This window comes from Gigantopelta aegis, chromosome 12 (genome assembly GCF_016097555.1).
Source record: "Gigantopelta aegis isolate Gae_Host chromosome 12, Gae_host_genome, whole genome shotgun sequence".
NCBI lineage: Eukaryota > Metazoa > Mollusca > Gastropoda > Neomphalida > Peltospiridae > Gigantopelta > Gigantopelta aegis.
The window spans coordinates 30418697-30445371 of NC_054710.1; the positions used below are offsets into that span (position 1 = coordinate 30418697).

General features: G+C 38.2%; 2 protein-coding genes across 2 annotated transcripts; both read left to right on the top strand.

The window, feature by feature from the left end:
• The first annotated feature begins 3128 nt into the window (after window positions 1-3128).
• Window positions 3129-4751, top strand: LOC121385970 (ectoderm-neural cortex protein 1-like). Its single transcript, XM_041516763.1, has one exon. The coding sequence runs from the start codon at window positions 3129-3131 to the stop codon at window positions 4749-4751; it is 1623 nt and encodes a 540-aa protein (XP_041372697.1).
• Window positions 4752-14564: 9813 nt separating this feature from the next.
• On the top strand, window positions 14565-15530 carry LOC121385971 (ectoderm-neural cortex protein 1-like). The gene has a single exon (XM_041516764.1). The coding sequence runs from the start codon at window positions 14565-14567 to the stop codon at window positions 15528-15530; it is 966 nt and encodes a 321-aa protein (XP_041372698.1).
• The last annotated feature ends 11145 nt before the right edge of the window (window positions 15531-26675 follow it).

Genomic DNA, 26675 nt, shown 5'->3' on the forward strand with positions numbered 1-26675 from the left:
GGGGGTCGGGTGGGGGTGGTCATGGAGTAGGAGTAAAAGAAACATTATGCAATTGTTTAGGGGGGATCCGAGAGTAGTCTTAGCATTACTGGTAGAAAAAGGTTATTTTTAGTTTTAATGCACCGTGCAATTTGGCTTATTTGAAATATGACTACATACAGCGAAATAACCCTTGAGTCATGTTTATTTACGGCAAAATTCACTTTTTAAAACATTGACGTAGTTCGCGCCCTGCTGTTTAGTGTGTACAGAGGGGTGGTTTTGTGGATCGATGCCACTCCACCACCAATTAATTTTATTTTTTATTAAATATATCTTTCGTTGTAAATGAGGACCGCCTATAGACATGGCATATAATTAACAGTATATTATTTCATGACAAAATGCTGGCGAATGCGCTGAAATAAAATAATAAACTGTTATTTCTTATTAAGATTGTTTAACATTTCTTTTATTTTCAGTTATTTATTTGTTGGTCTTTTTTGTGTGTTTATTATTTATTTATTTATTTATTTGTTTCTTTTTTCTTTGTTGTTGTTTTTAATACAGGACCACTGGACCCGCGTGTGCAGGAATGTTAGCAGGGGGGGGGGGGGGGGGGGGGGTGGGGGGGTGGAGGGTCCGAGACTGACGAGAGTGAAGATTTGTTTTCTTCTTATTTTTGTGTGTTATTTTGTTTTTTAATTTTTTGTTTTTATTATTATTATTTTTTAAATTTTATTTTGTTTGTTTCTTGTTGTTTTGTCTTTGTTAAGTAGTTCTCTGACGTAATTATTTAACGGGGTTTGGGACATTAAGTCACTGGCACAAGACTCGCTTGATGCACGATCGATCGAGACATGATACCCCGGAAAATATATTTGGCAAAAGAATGTTTTTTTGGCTTGAACGAGCATTTTGTTATTTATTTGATTTGTTTTCTTCTTATTTTTGTGTGTTATTTTGTTATTTATTTTTTTGTTTTTATTTTTATTTTTTGTTAAATTTTATTTTTTGTTTGTTTCTTGTTGTTTTGTCTTTGTTAAGTAGTTCTCCAATCTAATTAAAGTTAGCTCCACTATTACATGTGGATCTAAAGACAGCCAGTTGGAGCTCATGTCCACCAATCAAAACCTTACTTGCAGAATCCTGCCAGTGATTTAAGAATAATTTGAAAACATTCCGAATTATCCTGAGGGTATACGACATGTTTCGTGTGAATTACGAATGCCTTAAAACATGTTTTATTTTATAAAATAAATAATTTGTAATGTAAAGCTGAAGACTGATATAGTTTTTTTAAATTTTATAAATAAATAAATAATTTTTAATGTAAAATTGAACACTGATAACCCACCTACGTATTGGTATGGTTCGCTGTACTGCGGCCACTAAAATAGACTCGCCCGATATTTTTAGAATTTGTATGCTCCCAAATAACGTTATAAAAGGCGAAGTGTGATTGGTCAATATTTAAATTATTATTTACAGACGAAATGTTACCTGTACATTGGGGACTACGCAGTGTTGTTAGTTTTAAATCACTGGCAGGATTCTGCAAGTAAGGTTTTGATTGGTGGACATGAGCTCCAACTGGCTGGTGTTAGATCCACATGTAATAGTGGACCGGCCTCGGTGGCGTAGTGGTTAAGCCATCGGACTACAGGCTGGTAGGTACAGGTTCGCAGCCCGGTACCGGCTCCAACCCAGAGCGAGTTCTTAAGGGCTCAATGGGTAGGTGTAAGGCCACTACACCCTCTTCTCTCTCACTAACTACTAACCAACTAACAATTAACCTACTGTCCTGGACAGACAGCCCAGATAGCTGAGGTGTGTGCCCAGGACAGCGTGCTTGAACCTTAATTGGATATAAGCACGAAAATAAGTTGAAATGAAATTGAAATGAATGTAATAGTGGAGCTAATTTTAATTAGATTGGTAGTTCTCTGACGTAATTATTTAACGGGGTTTTGGACTTAGGTCAGCGGTACAAGACTCGCTTGATGCACGATCGATCTAGGATCAATTCCTGTAAGTGGGCTCATTGGGCTATTTGTCGTTCCAACCAGTGCTCCACAACTGGTGTTACACAGGCCGTGGTATGTACTATCCTGTCTGTGGGATGGTGCATATAAAAGATGCCTTGTTGCTAATAGAAAAGAGTAGACCATTTATTCATATTGTCATTACTGGTTTACAGGATTGCAAACGAATCACTTCGCATTTTTATCACTAATATTGTGGATAGAATGATGAAAATACATCGTGAAATTGTTTCAGGCCAGCTGATTTTTCCCGAATATTTCTGTAGTTTTTTCACAAATTTGAGGATTGGCTAACGATATATTTAGCTATACATGTAAAGGCCTAGCTAATCGTGATTTCACTGTTTAAAATGTTTCTGTTACTAAAACAAACACATGTATAAGCTTATTATCATTTAGTACACAATTTTATAATTTTTAACAACTCGTCTTCATTGTTTTTGTTTCGGTTTACTTTACTTCGCATAGGACATTCTCTTTACACCACATTTGAAATCGTTTTGGCTATGTTGTTATTCGGGGGATGACCGTCACGTGATATTATACCTTGTATATTAAATAAGATGTCAAATGTGAATACTCTAAACGCAGTTATTTTTTCTTCTGATTTATGGACTATCGTCATAATTCCATTCTTTTTACAAAGCATTAATAATAAGAGGGATATGGTGGTTATATAGATGGTTAAATGATGTACTTTTAGGAACAAATCAAAATAATACTTTGTTGCGCCTTTAAGTTTGAAACTTTTAATTTTAGAAAATAATGATTCACTACGTAAACGACTGTCTGTTTGCGTAAACTAGCGTAACTGACAGATGTGAACGTAAAGTAGCGTACCTTGTTTTTGCATCGTTCGGAAACTGCCCCTAAGTCATATTGTAAAATAAAACCAGTTTATGTTGTGTATGACAGACGTTTGTTGATAATACATCACGGGAAATTAATTGAATGGATTTTAAGAGTGTAATATGCTATATTTTTAGTATAGTACCAGTACATGTATCATTTTTGTCTGATATATTTGCAGCAAAATGAATACGCATTTTAACATTAAAATTAGGTGCATTACTACAATACTTGTTCTGTTTCAGATCTGAAATAATGGACCGTCTTAAAAACAGCATTCTCCAAAACATCCACGATGAGATGGTCAAAGGTACGTTCAATGACCTTGACATTGTCTGTGAGAATGGGACAACGAGCGCAAACCGTTTGGTCCTTGCCGCGATGTCATCGTACTTCCGGGCAATGTTAACATCAGACATGACAGAAAGTCGGACGGGCATCTTCAACCTGCCCACTGTCACGGTGTCGGTGTTTCAGGATATTCTCAAGATGTCTTTGTGTTCAGTGGATCTTGTAAACGAAGACAATTGCATCAAAATGTTAGACGCATGTGAAATGATGCAGCTTGATGACGTCAAAGATCTGTGTCATCGTTATCTTAAGAAAAGTCTAGTGATCAACGCCGACAACTGTCTACACTGGTGGAGACTTCTGAATCGCTACAATGTTCCTGATTTGTCCAGCAGAGCATTCTCTTATCTGACAGAAAACTTGACTGACTTTCTTCAAACAGAAAATACTGGTCATTTGTCAAAGACAGAACTTCTAGAAATATTGTCTAAAAATGATTTGAAATGCAAGGAAGACGTAATTATGAAAAGTGTCATGAAGTGGCTTGAAACAAATAACCCGGATGCAGATGATGTAAAACATATATTTGAAATGATCAGGATCAATATTGTTGATCCAAAGTTCCTCGTTGCGAATGTGGTATTTTCAAAATTCATCTTTGAAAATAACTCTGTTCAGGAAATGATACAAAATGTGCTGTGTTCACATCTGATCACAACCGGTTCAATAAGCAGGTTTGATAGTCAAGTTGAGAATGTTTTCATATTGCATTATAACGAAACAAAGAAAACAACTTCACTTCTGTCTTGTTTTACATCAGAAGGGACATGGGAAGACGTTCCACCTGCTCCAGTAGATCCTGGTTCTTGGTATTCAGCAGCAAGTCTAGGTAACACGATCTACATCACTGGTGGTAAGAGTAGAAGAAAATGTACACTCGTTTACGACGTCTGTAGAAGAGAGTGGAAAACAGGTCCAGATCTCGAAGAACAACGCTATGATCACTGCATGGCCACAGCTAATTATAAAGTGTATGCAATTGGTGGTGAGTACAGCAACACGATTGAAGAGATGGGCGAGAGTGGAACACGCTGGCAGGTTGTTGGAGATTTGAAACAGAACAGACAGGATGCATTCGCTGCTACAGTTGGACACAACATTCTGGTGATGGGTGGACTGAGTGGAGGAAGTGGATCAGATGTTATCCAGTGTTTCAATACAGTGACTCGCTGTGTGTCTATCCTGAGCTCACGTTTACCATACAGCTCGGTGTGTCTGAGAGGTTCGGTTCACCTCCCTGATGTATATCTGCTGGACTATGATAGAAACATGATGCACGTCCAGGTCACTGACAGTGATGGTGAAATCAAGATTCAAGTCAAGTCAACAGCGAAATGGCGATCATTTAAACATTGGTTTGGCGTATCATGGCAGAACGGAAGCTTGTTGTCCTTTAGTGGCTGTGACACTAAATGTGAAATTAGAAAATACAACATGGCTGAAGGGAAAGAGGAAAATATTACTTTTATAAAATCAACGAGAAGTGGTCATGTGTATGGTGTTCTGCCAGTGTCTCATAACGCATAATAGATTTTGAGTTGAGTTTATTCAGGGGCATAACATCGTTTGTGGATTTAATCTGATTGATCATTAGATTTACTGATTTAATTTCAAAGTGAAAAAGAAAATCTGTATCGAAACTGAAAATTGAGTTTCCTTTATTGGATTGGATCCATCTCAAAGAGAAAAAGACACTACACGTAGAACGTTCCTTTAAGAGTGATTATGCAACACTGTGCACTTTGTGCAAACACACAGGTATAAATTCTGTGTTTTACTTATAAGTACAATCAAATAATTAATGTGCGTAATCAAATAATGTGTTTTTCTTGTGTGTGTAAGATATTGATCAAGTTTTTTATTTTTGTGGAATATTTTCATGTTGGTGTATGTTCCCCTTTTTTATTTTAAAATTAAAAGTAACAATAAATATTATGTTTTGAATGGAAGGGGAGCGAGCGTGTTACTTAGTGATCAATTTTATATACGTTTACATTGTAGTTTAGTGTAAGAGTACAACTGGTTCCATTGATACGTTGGTAGATCTAGACACACGAGAGATGTCAGTATCTATATTCATTTAATACTGTTAATTGTCTTGTACATGTGTACGTTCGTGTGTCTGTGTCTCTCTGTGTTTGTGTTAGTGTGTGTGTGTGTGTGTGTGTGTGTGTGTGTGTGTGTATGTGTGTGTGAGAGAGAGAGAGAGAGAGAGAGAGAGAGAGAGAGAGAGAGAGAGAGAGAGAGAGAGAGAGACAGAGAGAGAGAGAAACCCAGACAGACAGACAGACAGAGAAAGAGAGAGAGGGAGCGCACGAGAGAGAGAGAGAGAGAGAGAGAGAGAGAGAGAGAGAATTGGACGCAGAGAGAGAGAGAGAGAGAGAGAGAGAGAGAGAGAGAAAGTGTGTGTGTTTGCGTGTGTGTGTGTGTGTGTGTGTGTATGTGTGTGTGTGTGTGTGTGTTTGTGTGCGTGTGTGTGTGTGTAAATGTGTTATTTAAACTGCTGATATTGGAGCAAAAAAGTAAGATTTATTTAAATTAGGTTTTTTTTTTAAAAATTCAAACCATCCGCTGAGATTATACGTTAACTTTAAGCACAAATGCCGTAAATATCTTTTAAATTAGAATACTCGTGGCTATTAGAGTCACCCGTACGGTCCATTTTTCTCACACATCGATAAAAAAGATACATAAAGACCGAAAACGCATTATGCGCTCTGACAGCATTCCCATCCCCCCCCCCCCCCCCCCCCCCCACAATCCCCGCGCGCGTCGTGGGGTAGACGATGAAGTCGTCGTGGACGCTCCTTGTAAGATGTATCGTATAAGGGTCTCTCGTGTAATGTTTATAAAGTATGTGTCATCATATATGATGTTATCATTTGTTACACCCTGTATATCTTAAGGGTCTCATGTGTACTGTTTATAAAGTGTGTGTCATCACGTATGCTGTTACCGTGTGTTACACCGTGTATATATTAAGTGTAAGGAAATTTTAATTTTTTAAAAATTATTTGTAATAGCTGTCATTATTCAACTTGAGATAGCTCCTTTAATACATAGCACGTTTAAAACCGGTATAATAGACTACACACTCAGAATGGTTATTGACAGTTTTTGCTCAAATGTTACTTATAAATGTCTACAAGTATTTTGTTTTGGAGAGGGATAGGGGTAAACCGTAATCATAGACGGTCTCTCACATATTGCAACAGCAATGAAATTGACATAATTATGTTGATCAAATCTTTTTATAGTCTGTTCCAATAAAGTGCACAAATGACCTGCTTACTGACATCTTTCTTTTAATTTCAAGAGTAAACACCACCTTGTACATCAATGAGAGCCCAAACAAGTCAATGGTAAATTAGACAGAGTATCATTAAATAGATATTTACGTAATATTTAACTGTCAGTTTAATATGGAAGAAATAATCGACGAAAATCAGTTTTATTCTATTTGCGACACTAGTATAGTCTCTGTATACACTCAGTAGTGTTATCTGTCTTGTACATACTCTCACAATCCACTAACAATTAATTAAAGGGACATGCCCTAGTTTTTAAACACTAAGGCATAGTTTTATTCTATTTACGACACTACTATAGTCTCTGTATACACTCAGTAGTGTTATCTGTCTTGTACATACTCTCACAATCCACTAACAATTAATTAAAGGGACATACCCTAGTTTATAAACACTAAGACATAGTTTTATTCTATTTGCGACACTACTGTAGTCTCTGTATACACTCAGTAGTGTTATCTGTCTTGTACATACTCTCACAATCCACTAACTATTAACTAAATGGACATACCCTAGTGTTTAAACACTAAGGCATAGTTTTATTCTATTTGCGACACTACTATAGTCTCTGTATACACTCAGTAGTGTTATCTGTCTTGTACATACTCTCACAATCCACTAACACTTAATTAAAGGGACATACCCTAGTTTTTAAACACTAAGACATAGTTTTATTCTATTTGCGACACTTCTATAGTCTCTGTATACACTCAGTAGTGTTATCTGTCTTGTACATACTCTCACAGTCCACTAACAATTAATTAAAGGGGCATACCCTAGTTTTTAAACACTAAGGCATAGTTTTTACTATTAGAGCAGGCCTGCACAAATTGCACGAACGACCGTTTCGTTCGTGCATCGGTTATGCCATTTTATTTGGCATAACCGATTTACCGTTCGTGTAGAATTTACTGAATGATTAATCCCGGCAACGTACCAACATATTTTTATCGCGGGTACAAACATTAGACTTGTTCCCGACGCAGTGCTTTTTCGTAGTGCGTACCGTAACCAGTCAAGTTTGTATAAATATCTTGCACAGTAGGTACATTGCCATTGGTTGTTAGAAGGCGTCATAGCCGAATTTAACCAATCAAAAAATGGCGATATTGTGATGGTCATTACAGTCTCGAACTGGATCAGCAACCAGGGTATACCAGAGTCACAGTGACCCTATTATTAACTGAAATCATACTTTACTTAGATTTTATTGTTTAGATTATCAATTTCCGCACATTCGGAGTGTTATTGGTCATGCTGGTGATTTTAATATCACAAAAGACATGTCTCATATTTTAAAAAACGCACGTGCGTCTGAGAAGTAACAGTTATGGAGTCGAGGTTTAGTTTATTTTTAGAGGGTATTTCACCATTTCAAAGTCACAGATTATGTTTCACTCAATTGTAACTTTATCCAAATGTGTTACAAGTTTGTAGATTAACTAAACTTAGTGTGCATTTTCATGGGCTGAAACTAGGGTATATCCCTTTAACAGCGTCTAGTCAACCAAGATCACTGGTCTGTACACAGGACGAAGAAAGGACCTCACAGATATTGAAAGAGGAAACCCGCTGTCGCCACTTTATAGGCTACTCTGTTCGATTACCAGCAAGGGATCTTTTATATGCACTATCCCGCCGACAGGATAGTACATACCACGGCATTTGTTACACCAGTCATTTCTCACAATCCATTAACAATTAACCATTATCAGAGAGTCTATTCAACCGAGATCATGCTGCGTACCCAGCACAGCGTGCCTGAACCTTAAGAAGATACAAGCACGAAAATCAGTTGTAATTAAATGAAATAAGTGTTTTCTCCATGTGTATTAACAGTTTTATAAAGTGTGTATCATGATACATTAGTTAAAATGTGTTGTGTATACACCCCGTCGGTGAGCCCAATGGGCTATTTTTCGTTCCAGCCAGTGCAACACGACTATTGTATCAAAGGTCGTGGTACGTTCTACCCTTTGTGTGGAACACTCCATACAAAATAGCCCTTGCTACTAATCGAAAAAGTTTTCCTCTCTCAATATCTGTGTGTTCGTAACCATATGCCCGACGCCATATAGCCGTAAATAAAATGTGTTGAGTGCGTCGTTATATAAAAACTTTTCCTTCCTCTCTCTCTCCTTCGCCTAAATGGCTTACCCAGTTGTATACTTTACTGTGTATGTAGCGGGTGTTGCAACTTCTGTAGGGACTTGGAGCAGCTTGCAGAATGGTACATACACTATTCGCGATATCAATGAATCTAGTCATGTCAACCTTGTGATTACAGTTTACACAGATCAGAAGACAAATTAAACTCGGGTCACAAATGTGTGGAAGGAAGGAAATGTTTCATTTAACGACGCACTCAACACATTTTATTTACGGTTATATGGCGTCAGACATATGGTTAAGGACGACACAGATATTGAAGGAGGAAACCCGCTATCGCCACTTCATGGGCTACTCTTTTTGATTGGCAGCATGGGATCTTTTATATGCACCATCCCATAGACAGAAGAGCACATACCACGGCCTTTGATGTACCAGTCATGGTGCACTGGCTGGGGCGAGAAATCAATCTAATTAAAATTAGCTCCACTATTACATGTGGATCTAACAGCAGCCCGTTGGAGCTCATGTCCAGATGAACTTTCATTCGACCAATCGAAACCTTACTTGCAAAATCATGGCAGTAATTTGAAAATAATTTGAAAACATTCGGGATTATGCCGAGAGTATACGAAATGATTCGGTTGAATTACGAAATATGCCGGAAACTAATTTCCATATAAAATTGTTTACCAAATTCGTGTCAAGACGAAAACAAAACCGTGATGGTATAGCCATAAAATCTGTTTATACTAGTATACAATCCAGATTTTATTACTGCATTCCCCCCCCCCCCCCCCCCCCCCTCCCGTTCGCCTATTGCATAAATAGTCTCGCCCGATATCTTTAGAATTTGTATGCTCCCGAATAACGCTATAAAAACCGAAGTGTAATTGGTCGATATTTAAATTGTTATTTTTAGATGGAATGTCACCAGAACCTTTGACATAGTCACCATTGTTTTTCAGTAAAATAAAGATATTCGTCAATGGTGTGGGGTTGTTTTGTTTTTTTTTGGGTGGAAGACCTAAAATATTACAACATTATGACATCATAAACTGGGGGTTTCTGTGCGTGTCAGGGCAGCAAGCAGCAAAAATCGCTTTTGGAACGATCGAAAATAAACCGACGTTGACGCGCTGCTGACACGCTTCGCTAGTGAGGGTATGTATATGGTAATTCATTGGAAGTTATGTTTTTGCTGCCGACGCGCTGTACTAAAGTGGGACAGCCTTTAAGCTGGATTTATACTTTTGACGCCGTCACCCGCCTTAATACGTCGACATACGCTACGCCGGTTGGCGGCGACAGCTGGCAACTGCCGTTATACATGACCGCGCGTTTAGCATCATTGTCCCAAGTGTAAATCAACGCTCGCAGGCGCCGACCTATTTTTAAGGCGCCACGTAGATATTTTAATTTTACCAGATGTTAAGATGGCTGACATAAATGCTAATGCAACAGTTATAATTGAAAGTAAAGTTTGTTTTTATTTAGCGACGCCACAAAAGCGCATTGCCTGTTTAATCATCGGCTATTGAATGTCAAACATAATGGTCATTCTGATACAGTTTCAGGGGAAACCCGTTACATTTTCCCATTAGTAGCACGGGATATTTTATATGCATCATCCCACAGACAGGATAAACCATACCGCAACCTTTGTCCAGTTGTGGAGCAATGGTTGGGATGGGGAAAAACCCAATCAGAGAATGAGTAAATGAGTAAAACTCCCTATTATATGTGATGTGGAATGATGTGGTGGCTACTTCTGACTGGTTGAATCGCCGGCGTTTGCACGCGCACATCTTGAAAGTTCAACAAAAACTTCGCCGGTTTATAGCGAGTACTCGCTGACGTTTAAAGTATCAACCTATGCGCTGGCGAACGCCGGTAGCCACCTAGGTTAGTTGGAAGACCTGAGGTCGTTGGATCGAATCCCCCTTGGTGGACTATACCAAATGCCGTGGTGGTACCTGCAAAACTGAGTACTATAATTTTGTGCAAAACCAGGGATGTTGTACAAACTCGAAAATGAGTCATCAAAAGTTGCACTTTCTTCAGTTAATACTTTGAGGAAAGCGGTAGTAGTATTCAACTGCATTGGTTATAGTTTGCTTGATATAATATTCATATACTGTTTTAACTAGTGTTTGATATTCGGTCCGAAAATGGTATTCGAATAATCGATGGAAATTGCGAGCGAATATTCGAATACTAGCTAAACAACAACTGACATTTTGAGATGAACTTCTAATAGCTGCTGAAAGCAAGTTACAACAGAAAAAATAAATCATAATGACGTAGTAACTAGTAGCTAACCTAGCTATATAGTTTGACTTCTCGTCTAGCAATACTGAATTATCAATATCGAACTATCAAACAACACTAAAACAGCATGACCGAAAACAAATATGTGCCGGGAACTCATATAGGAAACCACCAGATCCGTTCACATGGTTGTTCTTAGTTGTTGTTTGCATGTTTTTTGTTTTGTTTTTGTTTTTGTTTTGTTTTGTTTTGTTTTTGTTTTTGTTTAGTTTTGTGGGGTTTTGCCGACTGAACATATAAGAACACACATTTACACAGAATATCTATACTCAACCATGAACATAGGGTACGTTATCAAAATAGCTAAAACGTGCGAAGGAGAAACACAATTTCACAAGTTCACATGACAAGGTATTTAAATTTTTTTTTAATAAAGCAAAGTTTTTCAATAAAGGTGCATTACACCAAAATAATAGAATATCTTTCATTCTAGACACGCTAGGATTAGTTCATAATATTTATGTATATATTGTCTTCTAATGTTTCCGATAGGCACCAACCCAATAATAGTTATTCTTCCAGGTGGCATTGCACAAACCCAATACTAGTTATTCTTCCAGGTTGCATTGTACTAAAGAAGAAATGTCAAAATTCCATATTCATAGTCTAATGTTTACTCTAATATTTACACAGTGAAAAAAACTGCGGTTCTGATTATTAGTAGTAAGAAGTTACTGATTATTTGTGCAAATACTATATCCATTGTCAATAAATAAATACGCTTTGACTTGTTAAACACTTGTTATGAGGTATACACAAAAGTTGAAATTAGAGCAGGGTACCCACCTCCCCCAAAAAAGAACAAAAAAACAACAACAAAAAAAACAAAAAAAACAAAAACAAATAACAAACAAACAACAACAACAAACAGATGGAACTGCAATTTTTAGTAAAACATACTTTTAGTTTCTTACAGGTAGATTATATGTAAGGTGCCACATTTTTATTGAGCAACGCTTACATCAGTTTTATTAATACACGTTAACATTAACGGCGATGGTATTTGATTTGGTGCATTGTAACCTGCAGCAAACGACACGCCTCGTATAAACAAGGAAGTATTTCATAACAAGATCGCACAAAAATATGCAGGAACACTTCGAAGATATGTTCAAATTTAATTTAAAATTATTATTTAATCAACTATATTTTGTTTTGTTTAAGAATACCACTAGAGCACATTGATTTATTAATCATCGGCAATTGGATTTTAAACATTCCGTACATTTTATCCATTAGTAGCAAGGGACATTTTATAGCACCATCCCACAGACCTGATAGTACATACCACGGCCTTTGATATACCAGTCGTAGTGCACTGGTTGGAATTAGAAATAGCTCAATGGGGCCAATTGATGGTATATCGATCCTAGATCGACCACGTAACAGGGGAGCACTTTACCACTGGACTACGTCCCGCCCCTCACTCGTTAAAGCTCATGACAGAAAACTTATTTCACATAAACTTGATAACAGATTGTAGCGAGTTTAATATCCTCTATGTACTATTTTAAGTATAGAGGCCCAACCTGTGGGTTACTAGTCTGATATCTGTACTGAATTTAGATTGACGGCAGATATATCAGACTAATTGTGGGGTTTGTATAATGCTGGCTACGAAGGACGTTAAAATACTCAATCTGGTAACATGTCTCTAGATCATTGATATATCAGACCAATTGTGGGGTTTGTATAATGCTGGCTACGAAGGACGTTAAAATACTCAATCTGGTTACATGTCTCTAGACCAGTGATATATCAGACCAATTGTGGGGTTTGTATAATGCTGGCTACGAAGGACGTTAAAATACTCAATCTGGTTACATGTCTCTAGACCAGTGATATATCAGACTAATTGTGGGGTTTGTATAATGCTGGCTACGAAGGACGTTAAAATACTCAATATGGTAACATGTCTCTAGACCAGTGACGGGGCTTCTAGAATTGTTAGAAAAACCCACTAGAAATGGGATCAGTGATTACCGATCTCGGTGGTACAGTGGTTAAGTTATACCACTCAATCTGGTAACATGTCTCTATTTTTCTTTTTTCTTTCTTGTTGTTTTTAAAGAGCTACATATACATGACCACTGGAGCTGCGTGTGCAGGAATGTTAGCAGGGGTGGGGGGTGGGGGGGTGTGTGGTGGAGGGTCCGAGAAGAAAAGCGGGGGGTGGGGGGGGGGGGGGTGGGTGATGGGGGTGGACGAAACATGATTCACCGGAAATATATTTGGCAAAATAATTTTTTTTGGCTTGAACGAGCATTTTGTTATTTATTTGATTTGTTTTCTTCTTATTTTTGTGTGTTATTTTGTTTTTTTATTTTTTGTTTTTATTATTATTATTTTTTTAATTTTATTTTGTTTGTTTCTTGTTGTTTTGTCTTTGTTAAGTAGTTCTCTGACGTAATTATTTAACGGGGTTTGGGACTTAGTTCAGTGGTACAAGACTCGCTTGATGCACGATCGATCTAGGATCAATTCCTGTAAGTGGGCTCATTGGGCTATTTGTCGTTCCAGCCAGTGCTCCACAACTGGTGTTACACAGGCCATGGTATGTACTATCCTGTCTGTGGGATGGTTCATATAAAAGATGCCTTGTTGCTAATAGAAAAGAGTAGACCATTTATTCATATTGTCATTACTGGTATACAGGATTGTGAACGAATCACTACGCATTTTTATCACTAATATTGTGGGTAGAATGATGAAAATACATCGTGAAATTGTTTCAGGCCAGCTGATTTTTCGCGAATATTTCTGTTGTTTTTTCACGAATTTGAGGATTGGCTAACGATATATTTACCTATAATGTAAAGGCCTAGCTAATCGTGATTTCGCTGTTTAAAATGTTTCTGTTACTAAAACAGTCACATGTATAAGCTTATTATAATTTAGTACACAATTTTATAATTTTTAACAACTCGTCTTCATTGTTTTTGTTTCGGTTTACCTTACTTCGCATAGGACATTCTCTTTACACCACATTTGAAATCGTTTTGGTTATGTTGTTATTCGGGGGATGACCGTCACGTGATATTATACCTTGTAAATTAAATAAGATGTCAAATGTGAATACTCTAAACGCAGTTATTTTTTCTTCTGATTTATGGACTATCGTCATAATTCAATTATTTTTACAAAGCATTAATAATAAGAGAGATATGGTGGTTATATAGATGGTTAAATGATGTACTTTTAGGAACAAATCAAAATTATACTTTTTTGCGCCTTTAAGTTTGCAACTTTTAATTTTAGAAAATAATGATTCACTACATAACCGATTGTTCGCGTAAACTTGCGTAACTGACAGATGTGAACGTAAAGTAACGTACCTTGTTTTTGCATCGTTCGGAAACTGCCCCTAAGTCATATTGTAACATAAAACCAGTTTATACTGTGTATGACAGACGTTTGTTGATAATACATCACGGGAAATTAATTGAATGGATTTAAGAGTGTAATATGCTATATTTTTAGTATAGTACCAGTATCATTTTTGTCTGATATATTTGCAGCAAAATTAATTCGCATTTTAACATTAAAATTAGGTGCATTACTACAATACTTGTTCTGTTTCAGAACTGAAATAATGGATTGTACTAAAAACAGCATTCTCCAAAACATCCACGATGAGATGGTCAAAGGTACGTTCAATGACCTTGACATTGTCTGTGAGAATGGGACAACGAGTGCAAACCGTTTGGTCCTGGCCGCGATGTCATCTTACTTCCGGGCAATGTTAACATCAGACATGGCAGAGAATCGGACAGGCGTCTTAAATCTGCCCACGGTCTCGGTGTCGGTGTTCCAGGATGTTCTCAAGATGTCTTTGTGTTCGGTGGATCTTGTAAACGAAGACAACTGCGTCAAAATTTTAGATGCATGTGAAATGATGCAGCTTGATAACGTCAAAGATCTGTGTCATCGTTATCTCAAGGAAAGTCTAGAGATCAATGCCGACAATTGTCTACAGTGGTGGAGGCTTATGCATCGCTACAATGTTGCTGAGTTGTCCAACAGAGCAGTCTCTTATCTGACAGAAAACTTGACTGACTTTGTTGAAAGAAAAAACATTGTTCATTTGTCAAAGACAGAACTTCTAGAAATATTGTCTAAAGATGATTTGAAATGCAAAGAAGATGTAATTATGAAAGGTGTTATGAAGTGGATTGAAAGAAATAACCCGGATGCAGATGATGTAAAACTTATATTTGAAATTATCAGAATTGATCTTGTTGATGCAAAGTTCCTCATTGCGAATGTGGTATTTTCTAAATTAATTTCAGAAAATAACTCTGTTCAGCAAATCATAAAAGATGTGATGCTTTCAAAAGTTTCTACGCCTTCTACCAGCAGATTTCATAGTGTGCGTGAAAATGAGTTTGTGTTGCACTACAACAAAACTTCACTTCTGTCTTGTTTTACATCAGATGGGACATGGGAAGACGTTCCACCTTCTCCAGTAGATCCCGGATGGTGGCATTCAGCAGCAAGTCTAGGTAACAAGATCTACATCACTGGTGGTGTGAGTATAGGAAAATGTGCACTCGTCTAAGACGTCTGTAGAAGAGAGTGGAAAACAGGTCCAGATCTCGAAGAAGAACGCGTTCTTCACTGCATGGCCGCAGCTAATTCTAAAGTGTATGCAATTGGTGGTACGTACAGCAACACGATTGAAGAGATTAGCGAGAGTGACACACGCTGGCAGGTTGTTGGAGATTTGAAACAGAACAAACAGGATGCATTCGCTGCTACAGTGGGACACAACATGCTGGTGATGGGTGGACGGAGTGAAGGATGTGGATTAGATGTTATCCAGTGTTTCAATACAGCGACTCGCTCTGTGTCTAACCTCAGCTCACGTTTACCATACAACTCGGTGTGTCTGAGAGGTTCGGTTCACCTCCCTGATGTATATCTGCTGGACAATGATGGAAATGTGATGCACGTCCAGGTCACTGACAGTGATGGAGAAATCAAGATACAAATCAAGTCAACAGCGAAATGGCGATCATTTGCTGGTTACTTTGGCGTATTATGGCAGAACGGAAGCTTGTTGTCCTTCAGCGGCTACAACACTAAGTGTGAAATTAGAAAATACAACCTGGCTGAAGGGAAAGAGGACAATATAACTTTTCCAGAATCAACGAGAAGTGGTGTTGTGTTTGGTGTTCTGCCAGTGTTTCATAAAGTATAACAGATTTTGGATTGAGTTTATTCTGGGGAATAACATTGTTTGTGTATTTTTATCTCACTGATCAAGTGGGTCTCTTCCAATTAAGATCTCAGGCTTTAAATTCTGCATAAAACATTACTAGCAGTTTGATGAATTTGGTCACAAAACCTGTAGAGAAACTAAAATTTGATTTAACCAAAAAAACAACAACATAATAATAAAAATAATAAATAAATAAATAAATACAAAATGCACCAAAATTAAAACGCCTGAAATAAATGTATTCAATTGTTTCTCGAAATATCTTTTTTATCAATTAATTAAATATATTCGCTGAAATCTATTTTAATTTGTATATTTGGCGATTTTGATAACAAAGGCTAAAGATGGAGTCGGGCACCACTTCACCTATTTTGGTTTGTGACTGGATTATGGCTACGGGGCTATAAACCGGGGGATAAGATTTTATTTTGTTTGGCTAGTTCTAGGTGTTTAAAGCTGCTGTTATAACAATGTTTACTAGTGCAAAAGACAAACATAACAACACTTTTAATAAACTCGACCTGGCGTGCTTCTTCACAATAAGACCGGCCTCGGTGGCGTCGTGGCAGGCCATCGGTCTACAGGCTGGTAGGTACTGGGTTCGGATCCCAGTCGAGGCATGGAATTTTTAATCCAGATACCGACTCCAAACCCTGAGTGAGTGCTCCGCAAGGCTCAATGGGTAGGTGTAAACCACTTGCACCGACCAGTGATCCATAACTGGTTCAACAAAGGCCATGGTTTGTGCTATCCTGCCTGTGGGAAGCGCAAATAAAAGATCCCTTGCTGCCTGTCGTAAAAGAGTAGCCTATGTGGCGACAGCGGGTTTTCTCTAAAAAAATCTGTGTGGTCTTTAACCATATGTCTGACGCCATATAACCGTAAATAAAATGTGTTGAGTGCGTCGTTAAATAAAACACTTCTTTCTTTTTTCTTCACAATAAACGCACATCGTGAAAAACGTCTTGTCATTGTGAAGACGATAATAACGGAAAGGTATCTTCTCAATTATTTATCTTTACTGGATTGGATCCATGTTAGTTTAAGAGTGAGTGACTGCAATACAGTGCGCTTCGTGCATTCACACGGGTGTCAATTCAGTGTTTTACTTATGTGTATAATCAAATAATTAATGTGCGTAATCACATAATGTGTTTCTGGTTGTGTGTGTAACATATTGACCAAGTGCTTATTTCTGTGAAAGATTTTCTTGTTGGTGTATGTTCCCCTTTTTGATTTTAAAATTAACAGTAACAATAAACATTATGGTTTGCATGGAATGGGAGTGAGCGATGTGATAAGGCGTGTCACTGGTACGGACCACAATAAAGTAAAGTAATGTTTTGTTTAACGACACCACTAGAGCACATTGATATATTAATTATCGGCTATTGGATGTCAAACATTTGATAATTAATGCAGCAAGGGATCTTTAATATGCATTTTCCTACAGACAGAAAAGAAAATACCACGGCCTTTGACTAGTTGTTGTGCACTGGTTGGAACGAGAAAAAAACAATCATTTGAATGGATCCACTGAGGTGGTTCGATCCTGCGGTGCAAGGACCTCGAGCGAGCGCTTAACCGTCTGGGCTAAATCCCGCCACTCGGATCACAATAGGGTGATCAGCTCGAAATGGTTAAATATTAAAAACTGGCAATAATGAAATAAATCATGGACATTTATACCCGCTCGTCTTAGTTTTTATATTGAGGAACAAAAGGAACAAGAAACAAACCCGAACAAGAAAACAAAAACAAACAGCAGCAACAGTAATACCCCCCCCCGCCCCCCCCCCCCTCCCCCCATAATACTAATAGAATATCTTGTAACAAAATTTATTTCACCACCGCCTCCAGTTTGACTTTTTTTTTAAGTGAGAGAGAGAGAGAGAGAGAGAGAGAGAGAGAGAGAGAGAGAGAGAGAGAGAGAGAGAGAGAGAGTCTCACAATGTGTCCGTGTTTGTGAGTTTTTGTGTGTCTGTGTGTGTGCGTGTGTGTGTGTGTGTGCCTATGTGTGTGTGCGTGTGTGCAGGCGCGGATTTAGTGGGGGGCCCAAGGGCCCGGGCCCCCCCTATTTTTGGGGTCAAGTTATTATTTTATAGCTATTTTGTTACTCTGATGCGAGGAAATCGCGTTTCAGGCCACTTAAATTTCAAAATTTCGCGGGGGAGCATACCCTCGGGCCCCACCCCTATTTAAAAATCCTGGATCCGCGCCTGGTGTGTGTGTGTGTGTGTGTGTGTGTGTGTGTGTGTGTGTGTGTGTGTGTAAATGTGTTATTTAAACTACTGGTATTGGAGCATAAAAGTAAGATTTATTTAAATTACGTTGTTTATTTTTATTTATTCAAATCATCCGCTGATATTATAAGTAAACCGTAAGCACAAACGCCGTAAATATCTTTTAAAGCTAGTTTTGGTCTTTGAATGTAAACTATGAGACACTAGAACACAGCACTTGTGGCCGCAGTATGTACTACCCTCTATGTGGGGTGGTGCATATAAACGATCCCTTGCTGCCCTACCTTAAATACATACAATTTTACTAATAGGACTGACAGGTGCGGGGCGTAGCCCAGTCGTGAAACGTTTGCTTGATGCGCGGGCGGTCTAGGATCGATCCCCGTCGGTGGACTCATTGGGCTATTTCTCGTTTCAGCCAGTGGTCCACAACAGGTGTGTCAAATGCCGTAGTATATACTACACTGTCTGTGTGATGGTGCATATAAAAGATCCCTTGCTGGTAATCGAAAAGAGTAGCCCATGACGTGGCGAAAGCGGGTTACCTCTCTCATTATATGTGTGGTCCTTCACCATATGTTTGACGCCGTATAACCGTAAATAAAATAATTGTAAGATCCAGCATTAAGACACAGATGCGTGAACACCCGCACGCACACAGTCGAAAAAAATCTACACACTGCAATATTTTTTTATTTATGTATTTTTACAACTTTATCATCCATGTGCTATATCTAGATTAGGTGTAGCTTATGTTTGAGACATAACAACCAGTGAATAAACAGTTTACTGGGGTGCCGTTAAAAACATATATATATATTTTCCAGGTAATATATTCAGAATCCTGGGAAAATGTAAAAAAGCCCTGGAAGATGAACCAAATTGGTGTTTAAAGGTCCTGGAAAATGAAATTGTGTTTAAGTATATGAACCCTGTAATACACTGTTAGTATCTGTGACATCTGTTGTAAAGAAACACTTAAATATCATCAATCTACTTTTTATTACTAGGTAAATTTATTTAAAACATGTTTTTGTGTCCTTGAAAAATTAATTTAAGTACTTGAAAAAGTCCTTGAAAGTCCTTGAATTTTAGTTTTCTTAAACCTGTATGAACCCTGAATATCTGTGTGTCCTTAAACATATGTCCGACGCCATATAACCCTAAATAAAATGTGTTGAGTGCGTCTTTATATAAAACATTTCCTTCCTCTCTCTCCTTCGCCTAAATGGCTTACCAAGTTTTATACTTTACTGTGTATGTGGCGGGTGTGGCAACTTCTGTAGGGACTTGGAGCAACTTGCAGAATGGTACATACACTATTCGCGATATCAATGAATCTAGTCAAGTCAACCTTGTGATTACAATTTACACAGATCAGACTGGTACATACACTATTCGCGATATCAGTGAATCTAGTCAAGTCAACCTTGTGATTACAGTTTACACAGATCAGAATGGTACATACACTATTCGCGATATCAGTGAATCTAGTCAAGTCAACCTTGTGATTACAGTTTACACAGATCAGAATGGTACATACACTATTCGCGATATCAGTGAATCTAGTCAAGTCAACCTTGTGATTACAGTTTACACAGATCAGACTGGTACATACACTATTTGCGATATCAATGAATCTAGTCAAGTCAACCTTGTGATTACAATTTACACAGATCAGAAGACAAATTAAACTCGGGTCACAAATGTGGGGAAGGAAGGAAATGTTTCATTTAACGACGCACTCAACACATTTTATTTACGGTTATATGGCGTAAGATGCCACACTTTTTATTGGTCAACGTTTTCATCAGTTTTATTAATACACGTTAACATTAACGACAATGGTATTTGATTTGGTGCATTGTAACCTCCAGGAAACGACACGCCTCATATATACAAGGAAGTATTTCATAACAAGATCGCACACTGTGATGCAGGGACAAATCGAAGGTATGTTCACATTTAATTTAAAATAATCATTTAATCAAATAAATGTTTTGTTTTGTTTAAGAATACCACTAGAGTACATTGATTTATTAATCATCGGCTATTGGATTTTAAATATTTCGTAAATTTGACATAGTCTTAGAGAAGAAATCGGTATTTGTAATTGGCAGCAAGATACATTTTATAACACCATCGCACAGACATGATAGTACATACCACGGCCTTTAATATACCAGTCTTAGTGCACTGGTTGGAACGAGAAATATATCAATGGGGTCAATTGTTGGGGATCGATCCTAGATCGACCACATAACAGGAGAGCACTTTACCACTGGACTACGTCCCGCCCCTCACTCGTTAAAGCTCATGACAGAAAACTTATTTCACTTGATAACAGATTGTAGCGAGTTTAATATCCTCTATGTACTATTTTAAGTATAGAGGCCCAACATGTGGGTTTCTAGTTTGGTATCTGTATTGAATTTAGATTGACGGCAGATATATCAGACCAATTGTGGGGTTTGTATAATGCTGGCTACGAAGGACGTTAAAATACTCAGTCTGGTTACATGTCTCTAGATCAGTGACGGGACTTCTAGAATTGTTATAAAAACCCACTAGCCATGGGATTAGTGATCACCGGTCTCGGTGGTACAGTGGTTAAGCCATCGGACTACCGGCTGGTAGGCACAGGGTTCGCAGCCTGGTACCGGCTCCAACCCAGAGCGAGTTCTTAAGGGGCCACTAAACCCTCTTGTCTCTCATTAACCAACTAACAACTAACCCAATGTCATGGACAGACAACCCAGATAGCTGAGCGGTGTGCCCAGGACAGCGTGCTTGAAGCTTAATTGGATATAAGCACGAAAATATGTTGAAATGAAATAAATGATAAGTAATTTTTAAAATGTACTAGCTATGATTAAAAATTCACGAGCACTACTTTAAGTAAAAGTAGGAATAATCAGATATGTCACCTAAAGGAGATAGAGTCCTTAGATTTGACGGAAGGGGAGAGGGTGAGGACAGGATATTCATATTTACGAAATAAACTTAAATACAACATTTGATAACTTTTTTTCACTATCCATCGGGCATAGCCAAAATAGTTATTTACAAGCCCAACATTGAATATCGCTAACCATGTGAGTGGGGCTATCATAATCTAGAAGCCATGCCAGTAAGGTTTTTTTTTTTTTATAATTTACACTGATACAGAGTTCGCAGCTCAGCTACATACAAGTCTATATCAGCTATACTCTGTTTACGTGTAAACGGAACCTACGGATTTGAATGAAAGGCCACAACAAATACAGTTAAAATGCATATAAAAACATAATACAACGTTTTAAACCCATACCAACTATTTTGAAGAAAACAAATTCAGCGTAAATAAAAACGTTTCTCAAAAAATTACCTTCAAGAAAGAAAGAAAGAAAGAAGTGTTTTATTTAACGACGCACTCAACACATTTTATTTACGGTTATATGGCGTCAGACATATGGTTAAGGACCACACAGATTTTTTTAGAGGAAACCCGCTGTCGCCACATAGGCTACTCTTTTTACGACAGGCAGCAAGGGATCTTTTATTTCCGCTTCCAACAGGCAGGATAACACAAACCATGGCCTTTGTTGAACCAGTTATGGATCACTGGTCGGTGCAAGTGGTTTACACCTACCCATTGAGCCTTGCGGAGCACTCACTCAGGGTTTGGAGTCGGTATCTGGATTAAAAATCCATGCCTCGACTGGGATCCGAAACCAGTACCTACCAGCCTGTAGACCGATGGCCTGCTACGACGCCACCGAGGCCGGTATTACCTTCAAATTATATATTAATTTTAACACAGGAGAGAAGACCATTGTTAGAACAGTCTTCACTTGCATTGTCACTAAGTAGTCGATAATGCAGTACATAGCGATTAAGGTAGAACTGCGCGCGCTTTAATTTGGCCGTTCCGCCAATTGCCTTCATGCCTGTATGAAAAAGGAAGGGAATTTAATTTACGTAATTTGATGGCAATTTGCAAAGAGACTTTAATTATTATTTTTTAAATTTACAGTGCTATTTGAATAAGTATGGGTTTAACACTTAATTCATGTGAATTTTTAAAATTTATTTAATATAAATTTACATGCCAATTGATCGCGTCCCTTTTGACCTACTTATACTCTGATGTAGTTTGTAACATGTTGTTAGTAACTGACACTGTGTGACATTTGCCAAAATAAATTGTCACGAATGCACTGTAAACACTGTTTGTGTGTAGGATTTCAACAATGGCCGCTAAGGCTGATGTTGTTAACAATGTAGTACAGCGTTCATTATTCATTGTCATCGGGACATCGTTAGGTCATTGGCGCCCACGTAGATAGAAGTTATGACAGGAGATTCTAAACAGTTTGATATTTAGTTCAATAAGAAATAGTTCGTACTGCACATATTTCTAGAACTACGAACGAGCAAAACCTCTACTGCAACTATACTGCTAATCTTACTAGTAGTCTTATACTACTACTACCACAACCACTACTACCACTACTACTACCACTAATATTAGTACTACTACTACTACAACTACCACTAATATTACTACTACTACTATTAATACCACTACTACAACAACTACCACAACCACTACTACTACCACTAATATTACTACTACTACTACTACCACAACCACTACTACTACCACAACCACTACTACTACTACTACTACCACTAATATACTACTACTACTACTACCACAACCACTACTACTACTACCACAACCACTACTACTACTACTACTACCACTAATATTACTACTACTACTACTAATACCACTACTACAACAACTACTACTACTACTACCGCTACGACCGCTGTCATCGTCACTACTACTAATATTACTACTACCACTACTATTACTACTACCACAACTGCAACTACTACTGCCACTAATACTATCACTACAACTACTATTACTAGTACTACTAATACTACCACTACTACTGTTACAACTACCAACACCACTACTACTACTACTATTAGTACTACTACTACTACTACTATTACAATTTCTACTACTACTACCACTACCACTACTACTACTACTACCACTACTACTACTACCAGGGTCGTAGCTAGGATTTTTGTTTGGGGGAGGGGGGCAACTAAGTAGGCAATAGTCTAAAAATACTTTTCTTTAAAGGGAGATTCCTGACTGCTGCATTGTAAGATGTTTCCGACTGATACAAAATTTATATAATTATACTTACATATTAAATATATTTGCTTGTTTGGAATATCAGTGCATGTATATTCAATGTGTTTCTGGTCGTCTTAATATTTGTAAGAAGCCCAAACTGGATTTTGTCTTCAAATAATTTCGTACGTGTGAAAAAAAAATTGTTTTAGGAAATAAAATGTAAATTAGCCTAGAACAAATATTAGAACGACCAGAAACACGTTTAATATACAGCCACTAATATTTTAAAATAGAAAATATATTTAATATGTAAGTTTAATCGTAGAAACATTTTATTAGTCAGGAATGTCCCTTTAATTTTCTATAATGCTTTCCGAATTTTTTCGGGAGGGGGAGGAGGGCAACTGCCCCCCTTGCCCCCATGCTAGCTACGGCCCTGACTACTACTGCTGGTACTACTACTACTACTAATACTACTGGCACTACTACTACTACTGGTACTACTACTACTACTGCTACTGCTGCTGCTGCTACTGCTACTACTACTACTACTACTACTACTACTACTACTACTACTACTACTACTACTACTACTACTACTAGTAGTACTACTACTTATTTTATGTCGCTTCAAGAAATGATGTTGAAATGTTCAAGGTTTTTCTATTATGCATGTCAGTATGTTACACAGGCAGATCCTGGGGGTACAAGGGGTGATACCCTTTTGATGGCATACTAATATTTGCCGTATTGAGACAGTCTGTCGAGTCGAAAACTATTTGTTATTAACTCTTTTTGTAAAAATATGTTTTGTGTTGCAGCAAGGGGAGGGCGGGATGTAGCCCAGTGGTAAGGCGTAGCTCGATGCGCGGTCGGTCTGGAATCGATCCCCGTCGGTGGGCCCATCGGGCCATTTCTCGTTCCACCCAGTGTACCACGACTCATGGGCGTCAATCCGGCTTTAAAAGTGGGGGGGGGGGGGACGTGTTAGTGTGTGTGTGTGTGTGTGTGAGAGAGAGAGAGAGAGAGAGAGAGAGAGAGAGAGAGAGAGAGAGAGAGAGAGAGAGAGAGAGAGGGGAATGTCAATGAAAATCATAAATCTACACTTTAGTGTTTAAACTTTTAATTTTTGTTTGTTTTCTGTTGTTGCTGTTGTTGTTTTTGTTGGTGTTGTTGTTGTTGCTTTTGCTAAACGAAAAAGTGTGTGTGGGGGGGGGGGGGGGGACACACTTATATAGATTGTCCCCCGGCGTTAAAAAGTGAGGGGGACTCGTCCCCCCTGTCCCCCACCGATCGACGTCCATGCCACGACTGGTATATCAAAGGCCGTGGTATGTACTGCCCAGCCTGTGGGATGGTGCATGTAAAAGATCTCTTGCTGTTAATCGGAAAGAGTAACCCATGAAGTGGCGACAGCGAGTTTCCTCTCTCATTATCTGTGTGGTCCTTAACCATATGTTTGACGTCATATAACCGTAAATAAAATGTGTTGAGTGCGTCGTTACATTTGTTTTTCTTTTTCTTTACAAAATAAGACAAAAATGTTTTGCTTGGGGACACATTTGCATACAACAAAGTTCAAATTATGTTTTTGTAATAGCTCAACCAATAGAAAGAGCCATCTAATTACACATGCACACTTATTCACAATAGTTCTCTTGAGATATTTACAGCACGGTACGTCTGTTAAAATCATGCAATGGGCGGAGCTATAGTTAGTGTGGTAGGGGTGTCAACTACCCCTGTCCAGTACATTCACGACACGTCTGCTAAAATCATGCAATGGGCGGACCTATAGTTAGTGTGGTAGGGGTGTCAACTGTCCCTGTCCAGTACATTCACGACACGTTTGTTAAAACCATGCAATGGGTGGAGCTATAGTTAGTGTGGTAGGGGTGTCAACTACCCCTGTCCAGTACATTCACGACACGTCTGCTAAAATCATGCAATGGGTGGAGCTATTGTTAGTGTGGCAGGGGTGTCAACTACCACTGTCCAGTACATTCTCCAAACTTAAAAAAAAGAGAAAAAAAAGAAGTTATTTCTCGTTCTATATATCATAAAAGGTTTCTTTTAGACGATAAAAAAGAATATTTTAGTACTTAATTCTCCATACTATTCACATCCCGAAAAATATAAACAATGTCCCTGAGTTTTAATATATTCCGATACTAGTACAGCCCCAACGCACTGATAAAACTACCTCAGACTGCATTTACACATGCGACACAAACAACTGAAACAGACGGTTTCACTGCTCCATAACAAAATGTGAGGCTCACGGTGTCTTGTCCACGTTATTTTCGTTTCATTATTTACTACTTTCTAGTCATTGATTTTATTAGCCTTAGAATTAATACAATAATTCGCTCGACCTTAAGGGTGTACACTACCAAATCAAATCCCATAGACGACAATAGTAACATATACGGCTAAAACTCCTACCTGCAACGTATCAACCGACATAAACGCCACAGATATAAATACTACCACCCCTTACACTTAAAGTGAATCAGAAAAAAATGGGGGTCAAGCTGCTCGTTTCTGAGATAACGGGTAGCGTCTATGACTACCCTAGTTTCGCACAAAATGTGAGTACTTTTTTTTACAGGTACCCCATACATGTTTCAAGCACAAGGCTACTTGACACATTGGTACTAGATGAAATAAAATTGCACATTTATTTTACCCAGATGAAACTATTATTTTTTACAACCAACACACTCACATTTATAACCAATCACAGGACTTGTGGTGTTCACTTCTCTATCAAAAGTTCGGTGCACCTCGAACTTTGACCCAGCCTGAAGTTATTTGGTATTGTACTACCTTAAGTGGGGTTTAAGTCAGTTATACCCACACTTACTCGGTGTATCGCTGCCTATTCCAACAGTTTTGGTCGAGAGAACCTCCTCGGCTTCACCTCGGACGCCCCACGACCAACACTGTAGGGATATTCACCGATACACCTACCCCTGTATGTATCACGATACACCTACACTTTTCAGTTAACTACACCTGTATGTATCACGATACACCTACACTTTGCAGTTAACTACACCGCCTCGGATGCCCCACGACCACCACTGTAGGGAT

Bases quoted from the DNA above. Each gene is read 5' to 3' on its own strand.
- LOC121385970 (XM_041516763.1), top strand. From the start codon at position 3,129: ATGGACCGTCTTAAAAACAGCATTCTCCAAAACATCCACGATGAGATG.
- LOC121385971 (XM_041516764.1), top strand. From the start codon at position 14,565: ATGGATTGTACTAAAAACAGCATTCTCCAAAACATCCACGATGAGATG.